Source organism: Salmo salar, chromosome ssa05 (assembly GCF_905237065.1).
Source record: "Salmo salar chromosome ssa05, Ssal_v3.1, whole genome shotgun sequence".
Lineage (NCBI taxonomy): Eukaryota > Metazoa > Chordata > Actinopteri > Salmoniformes > Salmonidae > Salmo > Salmo salar.
In genome coordinates, this window is record NC_059446.1 from 73,749,333 (window position 1) to 73,761,585 (window position 12,253).

General features: G+C 43.3%; 1 protein-coding gene across 2 annotated transcripts; it reads right to left on the reverse strand.

Annotated features, from left to right (window-relative positions):
- Positions 1 to 47: 47 nt before the first annotated feature.
- On the reverse strand, positions 48 to 11,977 carry zgc:158689 (I-BAR_IMD_IRSp53 and SH3_Irsp53_BAIAP2L domain-containing protein). Of its 2 annotated transcripts, none has more exons than XM_045718831.1 (15): positions 11,650 to 11,977; positions 7,719 to 7,848; positions 7,456 to 7,531; positions 7,149 to 7,235; positions 6,496 to 6,557; positions 6,305 to 6,376; positions 6,026 to 6,163; positions 5,302 to 5,454; positions 5,000 to 5,176; positions 4,131 to 4,788; positions 3,807 to 4,011; positions 3,588 to 3,653; positions 2,717 to 2,972; positions 2,588 to 2,628; positions 48 to 2,444 (listed from the first exon to the last, which is right to left on the reverse strand). In XM_045718831.1, exons 2-15 carry the CDS (start codon positions 7,764 to 7,766, stop codon positions 2,372 to 2,374), a joined length of 2,112 nt encoding a protein of 703 aa, XP_045574787.1. In that variant the 5' UTR covers positions 7,767 to 7,848; positions 11,650 to 11,977; the 3' UTR covers positions 48 to 2,371. The 2 variants fall into 2 exon arrangements, with proteins under 2 accessions (XP_045574787.1, XP_045574786.1); XM_045718830.1 differs by having other exon boundaries at positions 11,476 to 11,977.
- Positions 11,978 to 12,253: the final 276 nt, after the last annotated feature.

A 12,253-nucleotide genomic window follows, 5' to 3' on the forward strand; every position in this document is an offset into this window, starting at 1 on the left:
GGACGGTGTAAAGAAAAGGTGCAAGGTTAAGGAAAAACAAAGTTAAACAAGATCAAAAACGTATTTTTATTTTTTTCAATTTGTACAAACATAAGTAAACTTCAACTATGTGATTTCACTATACTAAGTATTTAAATCAACAGCAATGTTATTTATTGGGTGTTAGAATTACCATAGCAACAAAGTCAATCATTTCACAGGCTAGGTTAGAGATGCAACTTAATACGATACAGAAACATGAGGAGAGAAGGAACTATACACTGTAAGGGCCGGAAATCAGAATAAAGATCATACAGAGAAACTCAATTTACCCAGCCACATATTTCCACCCTGAATCTCTCAACTGCAGTTTTCTAGATGACAGAGACACTAGCGAGATACCAGATGACAGAGACACTAGCGAGATACCAGATGACAGAGACACTAGCGAGATACCAGATGACAGACTAGAGAGATACCAGATGACAGAGACACTAGCGAGATACCAGATGACAGACTAGAGAGATACCAGACATGGAGAAAGTGAGAGAAAAATACTACTTTCTACATCTAGTTTACCATTGACACTTGCTCACACACTGTTCCACTTTCCAAATACTTTCCTCAACACTTTCAAAGTTAGACTTCATAAACACAATAAGTCTTCGCCCTTTAAATAAGGTTCTGTACTGTTTGCAATTGGTAAACGTGCAGCTAAAATCTGCTAGATGTGAACAATCTGTTGGAGTCGAATTTGAAATCAATCGAGAAGACACTAGTAAAAACAAACGAGCTGAATCCATCTCTTTTCTTATACTTTTATCCCTCAACACAATGCCAATTTCTCAAACCTACTTTACAGGAAAAGCCATCCTCCAAACCCTCCACTGTTTCTTTCCTTTTCTACCTGTCCAATACAAATAGAAGTACAGTTCACCCCACAGGGATGCATTGTTACAGATGTAAGATCTAAATTTTAGCCAGTTGCAGGAAAATAATCCTGCAGCAACAAGAAATGTGAATTAATCTACATTTTTTGTAGGGGTTGATAGACTCACTTTAGAAGCCTTTTTAAAACTAAAATACACTACAAGTTTGCATTTCCTGCTATGCAGGAACATTCTCACCAACAAAAGAGTGAGCAAATAAAGATCCTACATCTGTACGGTTGCTCCTTCTTACTTCTATTAATACGTTTCTGTAGATAACAGAGACTCTTGAAGGTAAACGTTCAATACAATCTACACATCATAAACTAGCAGCAATAGCTTTGCAATGCAACATATTTCTGTGTATAACATATCAATTGCCTTTGTAAATTGATCAGTTGATCTTAAAAATATAATTCCTTATACAAATCCTACCGCACATTAAAACAAATTATTATTAAAAGAATATTAGTGTTTAAACTTGAACTATTTCCTACCCAGCATTGTGCTGATGACATCAGTAAGCAACATCAATACACTTTTCTTTAAATCTCCATACAGAGAACATGTAAATGAAGTTGTACAAATGTGATAAATCAACAAGTGATTGGTAGGTCTGCATCTATCGTGAAAATACATCTGCCTAGCTAACAATGTGTTTAAACATACTCTTATTGAATCCCAACAATGAAAAAAAAATAATGACAATTCTTCAACATGTTTGGATTTTCCTGGATCATACACACATATCTCTGCATATCTCTTCTCAAAAATCCTCCTCAATGAAAATACTGATAAAACAGGAGCCTGTCCTTTAAGACAATTCCTAATGGTACAAGTAAAGTATGATATAATTCATTCAACTATTACCCGACTACAGGCTGCTACCAGGAACCAGTCCCTGAACGGGTACAGACAAAAAAACATAATGAACATTTTCTACCAAGGTTACTTCTAGAAAAGTGTTGTAAAATGAAAATAACATTATAAAATGATCAGTAATGCCCAGGGCTCAAATGTTAATGTTGGACATGCCGACAAAATGGCCGTCATCCGTTTGTGTTTTTACTAACATCACAGAGCTTTTTAAATTCCAATTCTCACACTCATCTTTTTACTCTATAATTCTCAAATACTATGGTGGATTTCTATTCAAGATCTAATTTTGTCCAAAGTGTCTTTGACAATTACTGTTGTCACTCAAATTTCAGCTTTGATTCTTCGATCTTCAAAATAAAACCACATAAGTGTCTGTAGTTTGACTTATGCCTGATTAATACACATCTAATCAGCACTTGTAAATAACCAACATGAACAGAAAGGTTTACTTAAGGCTTTCTCTTAAGGCTCAACAGTTGAGAACTCAACCAACACAGTTACTGGACTCTGAGAACAAATTCAAAACACATGAATGTTTCCTATTAACACCTCTCCATTGGTTGCCTGTTCAAGGAGACCATGTCCTATTCGATGATGGGTGCAGAGCGATCATTGGTCACCGTCTTTCTGAGCCGGACATGGGCAAATGGGTTGGTCCTGCCAGGGAGACAATGTGCATATCAGGCATGACAGAAGCTTAGACACGTTTATCGACAGTCATCCATCTAAAGTGGACCAGGGTTGGTGACTACTGCAATGCAGTATGTCTACTGTTTAAATAATATAATGAATGCATTTACCAGGTTGGGGAGGGTGGAGGAGAGGCGAAGTCTGAGGAGAGCTGTAGTAAAAGTGATGAAGATCCTAGTGTTATTAACCCATTACATATCATATCTACATTATATTCTGTCATTATAAGCCATCTATACCTCTTGCATCAGCATTGACAGAGCCGGTCGGTCAGGGGGCCCTGCCCACTCTACCCCTTCACCTCTGACCTTCGGCCTCAGGCTGACCTGGTTGGAGTCGGCCATGCTGTATGGGCGCGGGCGGAAGGTGCTGACCCTCTGAGGGGGGAATGAGCGCTCCTCCTCGGACTCAGGGGTCAAGGCAGGCAGGCCAGGAGAGACCAGCTTGTCTAACTGACCCGTACTGGTACTGTTGACCTTAGAGAGGAGCGGGGAGCTGGAGAGAAACCAGTGGTAAATGGTTCATTTTCAAGTGTCTTGCTCAACTCAATATCCTTAATGACAATAGCAGGCATATTGTTCTGACATTTCAGACTGAGGATAAATGGAGGAAAGTGGTCACGCTAACTCATCAACTGTACTGTTGATCTTGGAGAGCAAAGGGGACGTACGAGGTGGTAGAAGATTAGGACAGAGCTTAGGCAGATGGAAAGAAGGATGGCCATTCATTTTTATTCCTCTCTAAAGGCCCGATCTCTTTGCTTGGCATGGACACATCAAAATGACAATGACACTTAGAGAAAAAAACAGCATATCTGTGTCAAAGTGTCAGTGATCTCTCTCAGCTTCCTGTGAATAAGCCAAAATCATCACTGCCAGTTTGTAGATATCGCTATCATACTGACAGACAATAATGTTGACAACGCTGCAGCTAGGCTGTTAGATCAGAGTCAATACAGGGAAGGGTGGAGAGCATAGCGGAAGGATTTCTAGAGTTACAGTGTCAAGATTTAATCATAACCCTACAAAGTTGACTTCCATTTAAGACAATAACATTTTGAGGAATGAAATGACAATATCATAACAGTTCCTTGTTTCTATGGTGACAGACCTGCTGTCGAGGGGATCCAAGGTGTTGGGGTAAGGCTGAGTGAAGGAGAAAGGGAACCAGCCTTTCCTGTAAGGGAGAGAGGGAGGAATTGTTTTGGTATTATCCGTATATAACCTAGAAAACCCACGGATTGCCTGAAGATGTCATTTCAGAACAGTCCTCAGTTGGTGTTTGAAGAATTGTAGACTTTTGTACAGAATGGTGGGTTCTAACTCTTACCGTCCCGTCCGTTCGTTCTGGCCATAGTGCCACCCGTCTCTGGGCTCAGAGATGAGGAGGCTGAGAGCGTCGCCTGGCAGGAAGTGAAGTAAGCAGGCCCCGCCCACTCCACTGCCCTCTGAACCCCCAGGAGCGTGGGCAAATATGGCTTCCACACGAGACGGGCTGGAGAGAGGGAGAACTCTGTCTCTGGGCAGAGTGGAACCTGGAAGATAGAGAGGGACAGAGGAGAGAGGGAATGTGAAATGAATTAAATAGACATCACATTGGGAAAGAAATGGACAAGATGGCAAATAAAAAGTGAAGGGGGGTATCAAAACCTACCCATAAACCCTCCCACCCGGGCCTCGCTGACTGGTCTCCTAGGCAATGGCAGTGTAGACGTTCCATACATCTCCGCTGCCTTCATCAGCATAGGATTATGGGATAGCAATGGTGTGTTCCCTCCTCCTAGCACTCCCTGGTGGTGCAGCGAGGGGGTTATGGCTCTGGAGAGAGGTGCACTGTGGGGTAGTGGAGGACTGTGAGGGGCACTGAGGGACAGCGGTAGGGCCAGGCCCTGTAGGGAGGAGTAGGATGGGGAGCCCTGGCTGAGAGAAAGCACAGTGGAGGGGATTAGACTAGGAGAAAGGCTGGAGGTGCTGGTGGCCAGGAGAAGAGAGGTCTGCTGGGCTTGGCTGGAGCCAACCGTGGAGGAGGAGGTGGATGAAGTGGTGGGAGTGTTAGCAGTAGTGATAGCATTAGCACTTGTGTTGTTGTTAGCATTGGGGCTAGCTGAGACACTAATAGGTGTGCTGGTCTGCTGAGGGGAGCCTGCCCCACTCCCTCCAATAGCCCCTCCAGTGGCAGCGAGGGAGCGGAAGGTCTGGGGTCCGGGGGAGTTTTGGGGAGGGGGGATGTCACTCTGGGAAGAAGAGGGGATGGGTCTCTGCTGCTGGGAGCCACCATTCAACAAGGGAGGCACCTCCTGTACTGACAGCCTCTGAAAGAGAGAAACGGTAAGAGAGAGAGATAAGACAGAGAGAGGAGAAGAAACAATGGAATTTTGCTAAATGACTGAAAACCATCTGAATGCTGTCTAAATTACAGAATAGCATAATCTTATAATAATTTCACTTTATCTTCTGAAGTTCATGGAATTCAGACATTTGTCTGTGAATTCCTACTAATGAACTGAAACCCCTTGCCCTCACCTGTTCTGGCTGTGCAGCGCCCAGTTTGGCGTGTCGGAGGAGCTCAGCTATCCCAGATGCCCCAGAGCCCTGAGGGGCGGTGTGACGCAGCAGGTTGAGCGCCCGTTCAGGTAGTCTGGTTGGCTGGGAGCATGACTGTTGCCATGAGGACAGCTTCTGTGACAGGAGCTCTCTCACCTGCACACAGGGAGGAAGGAGAGGCAGATTGGCAGTTGGATGGGGATCAGGGACAGTGTGTGTGTGTGTGTGTGTGTGTGTGTGTGTGTGTGTGTGTGTGTGTGTGTGTGTGTGTGTGTGTGTACCTTGCAGTGGTAGTTGATGAGCAGCTTGGTGACGGAACACTGGCGGTCCACCAGGAAGCAGTATCGTCTCCTCTCCTCCGTCAGCGCCGAGCGGTAACCCACAGCAACCAGCGTGTCCAGCTCAGCCTGACGACGACTCATTAGCTCCACATACTGACAAGAGGTAAGTAAACACACACATAGAAATGAATGCAGCATAACAGAGGCAGCGGAGTAGGAGATATGTGACCTTCATAATACACTGTAGGAAGAGAGGCACAACTGAGGGACCAAAAGGAAGAAGTGACATCATATCCTGTCTGCTTAGCAGCGATAAACTAAATCCCAATCACAAAATATTATCCCTCACCTTCCTTAACCTTTTCTTCCATTGTCCACCCCTTTTTATTTCCTGTTTTCTCATTCCTAAGATTTCTCCTCTTTCTCTTCCCTATCCCCTTTTTTACTTCAGTAAGGACTGGAAGCCAAATCAGCTGAGCCAGATTGCTGTTTAATCTCATCCATACTTCCGCACACACAAACTGTACATACACACACAAACACTTGCCTGTGCCTTGTAAGCTGAGTAAGATGCTTTAGTCTGGTGGTGTTTCCAAGAAAATTCTACACAAATCTCAATTGTCAAAACACCATTGTATGCGTTTCAAAAATACACAAATGCATCATCGAAACCTTACACACAAAGCACTACTGACACAAAATGGTGTTGTTGGATGCCAGTTACCTGCATCTCCCTATCTCCGTACTTGTTGGGGTGGCGACTGCCCTGGCTCTTCCTGCGCAGCTTCTTGAGCTGTGATTGGCAGCGCTCGATAGATTCCGACTTCGACTTGCGCTCACTCTGATATTTCTTCAACGTGGCCTGAGATCGAGAGAGAACAGAAGCGAGAAAACCCGATTGAGAGAGAAACAGAGCAACAGATAGAAAAATAATTAGTCAGAAAAGTGGTTGTGCTGTAGAGAGAAGGAAATATGTTAAAGGAAAATGCATAGATAAACTCACGGTAAGATATTTAATGTCCAACTCCAGCTTTTGCTCCAACTGGGACAGCAGCTCAGAATGGAACAGCTTCAACTGTAGATCATATTCCACCATCATTCATACAGCATCACAATATTTAACAATCAATCATATCACCACACACACACACACACACACACACACACACACACACACACACGGTAAACACTCACCACGTCCTCCAGTTGAACCTGAATCTGCCTGTGCACCTCGGCCATCTGGAATAACGTGTCTCCTGGAATCCCCAAGAAGACACAGGATAGAGAATACGTCATCAACACAGGGATACAGAGCGGGATAAAAGGGCTGGGAAAAAAACACTTGTTGTGACTTCACATCGTCGGTATGTGCAATATTGTGTCTGAGGTGTCGGATCAATAAAGTATTATCTTATCTCACCTGGAGCTGTTAACTGACTGAATGATTGTATCTCTCAACTTCTCAGCCTATGATGTCAGCTGTGAGTCTGCCAATGAGGTAAAGGCTGTGTGTGTCTCTCCCACAGCACAGTAGTTTGTGGTGTCGGGCATCTCTCCCTCCCTCCCCCCTTCCCGACTGTTTGCAGCATTACAATGAGATCATGTGGTGTTGTTAATCTCTCAACAATCACCCCACTCTCTCCCTCTCCCTCAGTTCTCTCACAGCTCCCTCCCTACTTTCTCTCATTCCTCCACTCTCTAGCTCGCTTCTTCTCCGATAGTCCCTTAGTGTTTCTCACCCCACCCACCGGTCTTTCTCTCTCTCATACACCCACCCAGTCACTCACCCAGTCACTCACCCAGTCACCCACCCAGTCACCCACCCAGTCACCCACCCAGTCACTCACCCAGTTCTTTGGACCCTTGGCTGTCGCTGGCCAGTTCTCCCAGTTTGACCAGACCATCGAAGTATCCCTTGGCTGCTACCGTCACGCCTGAGAGGAAAACACCTTCAGTGAGGGGCACCATGTAACAAACACCCTCAAAATGGGCTTTAGGATTGGGCCTGGGTGGAATGCAGCTTCTATGCCAGACACCAGAGAGCCATCATTAAAATGTCCAAACAAACATGCCCTACCAACATGCCCACCCAACGCCACTAGATATACTACACCACACATTATACACTATACTGTGTGCACACCACTCTCTCACCGGTCAGGGCTTTCTCATAGTGTTTCCCCATGGTCACAAAGTTCTTCAGACTGGGGTTGAACTGGTCCAGAATCCCCTACAACACACATGACAACAAGAGACAATATTCATGTCTCCTCTTCAACTTACCACTTAGTCACAGTCTGTGATCATTGCTGCTAGCAGACTGAGTTTCAACAAAAGCGTTATATAGGGCACTCGCCTGACTACATCTACAGACTAATTCATTGCTTTTGGAGACAACAAACCTACACACACTGTACCTTATACACGTTTTCTGTCATCTTGTTGACCTCGTCTGAACGAGACATGGTGTTTCAGAATGTTTACGTCTTGTAGTCTCCTCCCCTGTATCTTAGGGAATTAGGCTTTACAACAGCAGACTGAAGTCCCCTGGAAACACAAAGATGGAGAGAAACAAGTGTTGGCAGGTAGCCTAGCAGTTAAGAGTGTTGGGTCAGTAACCAAAAGGTTTCTGGTTCAAATCCCAGAACAGACTAGGTGAAGAATCTGTTGATGTGCCCTTGAGCAAGGCACTGATCCATAGGAACATACAGGAGCAATGGTTAAGAGTGTCTGTTAAATGACTGAAATGTACAATTAATTCAAGTATAAAGAACTTCTATGAGAGGTCTAACCAGACACCCAAGAGAGGTATTCAGGCCGAGCTGTTTGGAGGTGACCTGGCAAATCAAACTCACCCATACAGAGTGAGATGGAGGGTTTTCATCTGCGGTCTATTATCCATACAGGAGGCAAGGACCAGATAGTTTATCCCTAAACTACCACCCTGCATACCCAACATGTTTGTGCTGTGAGTGACCCATCTTTTAGAGTTGTTTGGGACTGTGTTTAGTCTATTCCCAAGACTTCTAGCAGTCCTATGCCGTGACCCAAGAGGAATAAACCACAAGCCACCAGTGGGTCCGGAGCCAGTATTTGGGAACCCCGGCTGCTTCTCATCAAGAGGGTGACCTTCCAGAGCTAACGACTGGAAATGTTGACTTTTTGTCCTGCTCCATTATCCGATATGGGTCAACATTTTTCATGTAATCTCTGTAGGATAACAAAGGAGGGTTGTAAGGGGAAAAGCTGAGTTGAGCATGACTTTAGCCATTTAATCCAGGGGGGAATTCTGTCACTGAACAGCTTGGTCAGTTCAGCACCGGTTCTCTCTCTGTGGTCCAATGTTTATTCAGCGCCATGACACTTGTGCCTGGTGTTGGAAAAGTCCATTGTTCTTATCTGAGGGGTTATGAATGGTCTGAAACAAACTGATAGCAGAAACATTTGGCTTGCCCTAATGTAGGGTAGTGATAAAGTAATTGGTGGACTCAAATCACAAAAGTTAAGAAGTGCTGTGTAATTAACATCCATATGGAAGCAGGAAATACAACCTCAGGGCCTGGAATCAAAGGAGGGTCTGACTGCTGTTTTAAGACACGTTTTGGTAATAATGTTTTATGGGGGGGGGTTTAAGTTTTTTTACTTCATAACTCAGATGCAGAAGTAATAACAGACGTCCAGATGTATCACAGATCACATGACCTAAGTAAAATACACCAGGGTATCACTGTATAATACATGATGTCTGCAGTGGTGGAGCACCTACTGGAAAAAACAGCATTTGTTACTCTAACATATAATCCAATCAAATCAAAGTATTTGTCCCATGCACAGGGTACAGCCCGTTTAAACGGTACAGTGAAATGCTTACTTGCAAGCTATAGCACACTGAGTAACGGGCCATTCTAACTGTTCCACTATAATGCCTAACTTATTACATGACACAATCAGAAGATTGGTAATATAGACCACTTTAGGCAATACTTGTGTCATGCTTATGACACTTCATTACATGTGTTGGTGGAAATAGAGTGGGCAGAATAGACATAGTTCTGATACGGTATTGTAGAGCATCTCAGAAATAATTCTAGTCATTCAAGTTCTATTCTGTAAACCTACAGTACTCTAGCCATGATGAATGTACAGTGGCTCTCACACAAGCCTCTTCTCTCTAGTGTTACAGCACGGTGGTCCTCGTGTGGGACAACACACACACACACACACACACACATCTGACCTCACTCTACACTAAGGCTCACACATGCTCCTTTCAAACAACATCCTGTGTGTGTGGCATTCTGCAGCATGTCATGCATTGGCTCACTTGTTGATGTCAGTGGATGGTCATTGGGTAGACAGACTGTGTTGGGTAACACTGACTGGTCAGGCTGCTGTTGAATAGACCTGATGATATCATTTGATTCCACAGATGTATGGGTTACAGCTCTGTACAGTACAACTGACCTCCCATGGACTTTTTGCAAGTACAACTATTGTTACCAATGTTTAAGGAGGCTCTGAGCTTATGTTAAAGACGTCCTCTAGCAATTTGACATTTTCCTGTTGAATATCCCAAGTATAAATACAGTAATGTACACACACTTGAGGGTCATTTTTGGGGAGCAAAATAGTGTTTTTTTAGACACAACTGCAAACGTCAAGGATTAGGGCATTCAAGGAGTTACCCTTACAGAAAAAAAACATGTCAAATCTGGATTCCAAGTGAAATTTCATATATGAAATCATGTGAAAATGTGTTTTTGGAACACTTCAAATGTGATCACGTTTTCACATGTATTGTTTCATGTTATCGCATATTGCTTTCCATGTTGTCGCATTAACTTCACAATTCACATGTGATCACGTGAAATTCATGTGGTGTTTCCTGTAAGGGTTGGACTGATGGTTTGAGGTGATGTCATTGGCCTCCCCCCTTGTTAGAGGAGCAATAGAGAACCAAAGAGGAAAGGCCCACACCACACTTGTGTCATGTCATACCTGGACCACCTATTGAGATGTGCCTTTTGGTAAGTAAATCAGGTGTTGTGTGAGGGGAAAAGGAAACTGGAGTAAGACTAATTGGGTAAGCAGAAGTGTACAAAGAACTGTTATCAATATCTGAAGAAATCCAATAAAGAATGTCCTTGATCAATATCCTATTGTTGACCAGGCAGAAACACATTTTTTGGGGTGTCAGGTAGCCTAGTGGTTGGAGCATTGGGCCAGTAACCGAAAGAGTTGCTGGATTGAATCCCGAGCCGACAAGGTAAAAAAAACAATGCAGGTATTAACCCACTGTTCCCAGGTAGGCCGTCATTGTAAATAAGAATTTGTTCTTAACTGACTTGCCTAGATAAATAAAGGTTAAATTAAAAACCCAGGATTTCTTTCTAGCCAACTCAACACACTGGTTCTGGTTCCCCATGAGCGCTGATCTACAATCAGTTATGCTTGTTATGTCCTGACGGTTAGGATTGGGGTTTGGTAAACTGACCGTTAATCTGCAGATTGGGGCACATTCTCAAGGTCCAATTTAAGAGGTTCATTCATGTCTTGTTATTCAAACCAGGTTGGTCAATTGGGAACCAATTGTCATACCCAATGACAACATAGCCAAATATAGAATTACACAGCAAAACTATAATCAATGTACTAAAACACAAATGACCTGAAACGGCTTTTGTATTGTAGGTATTGAAATACAATTTTTACATTTGGTTGCCAAAGATGTTTCAAAAACAGCTACTAGGCCTACATAACGTCAACAACTGAAAACTCCTGCAGAGCTTGTCAACAGTATAAGTGATTACACTGGTATTGGCAACAATTACAAGTGTGACAGATGTAACATCATAGGTGAAAAATATAAACAAATGTCTGTGAAACAGGAACTTTATAAACAGATTGGAGGATTTCAGGTTGTGTTTATCACTTTGACTCGTATTGGCATACATAACTAAAATACGAAACATCTTCTCTAAACCATGTTAAACGAATTATCAAGATGTGAAAGTGGACGAAATGAGAGACATTACTCTCTCAGCAAACCAGTATCACCAGTCTATAGCCTCATTCAGCAACACCTGTTGATCTCTAGGCTTACATATAAAACTCAGCGCAATTCATTGAAAGTTAGATAAGCAGCAAAATAGTTGATACAAAGTGGAATTGTACCTTTTCTGAGCTCATTGTTGAAAAAAAAACAGATGACCGAAACGCCGTTTGCCTTTTTTCTTTTCTTCTATTGTTTTCCCCTTCGGTAGTGGGGGGTTGTTTCACCCAGCAGTGCACTAAATCTCAATCTCCCCCCCGACTTCGCTCTCTCTCCCTTTTTTAATTGTTACTCACACAAATCGGCGTCAGACTTTTGGTGCCGTTCTGTAACTCTACTCACTGTTGAGCTGATTAGCAACATGCCTTCACGCACACACCCCGGACAGAAAATTCACCGCGAATAAACCCCGACCGCTACATCAGACTCCCTACGGTTAGAAGCCTCAGTTCTCTTCCGTTCTCTGTCTCTCTTTACCACTCTCCCTTTCTCTCACAATGTCCTCACTCTCTCGCTCACTATCCCTCTCTTTCTCCCTCTCTCATTCGCTCACTCACTCACTCGGGCAGAATAACAATGAGCAAACGGGACCTGGGCTGAATAGCGGTAGAGAGAATAATGACTTGAAACTTTTTAAAGCAAGGATGGCAGACCCCGCAGTCACGTATCATTGGCCTACATCCGCCACCCCCTTCTCACATTCCCTCCATTCATTCTCTTAAGTGGGCAGTAGCCCTTTGGTTTATTATTCACATAATATTAAACATGTTGCCTATAGCCTATTACTTTAAACATGTTTTGGAGTGAGAGTGATAAATCAATAGGAGTAAAACATATTTGTCTAAAACGTTATAAAATAAAAAAAAAATAGTTTTTTACAAAACATTCAATACTTTTCAG

What these genes read in the sequence shown, in the direction of transcription:
- zgc:158689 (XM_045718831.1), bottom strand. Translation starts at nt 7,766, where the DNA reads ATGTCTCGTTCAGACGAGGTCAACAAGATGACAGAAAACGTGTATAAG. An exon ending in CCAAGGGTCCAAAGAACTGG is followed by an intron (nt 6,558 to 7,148) that starts GTGAGTGACTGG and finishes TGGGGATTCCAG; the next exon opens with GAGACACGTTATTCCAGATG. An exon ending in GCGCTGCACAGCCAGAACAG is followed by an intron (nt 4,789 to 4,999) that starts GTGAGGGCAAGG and finishes TCTCTCTTTCAG; the next exon opens with AGGCTGTCAGTACAGGAGGT.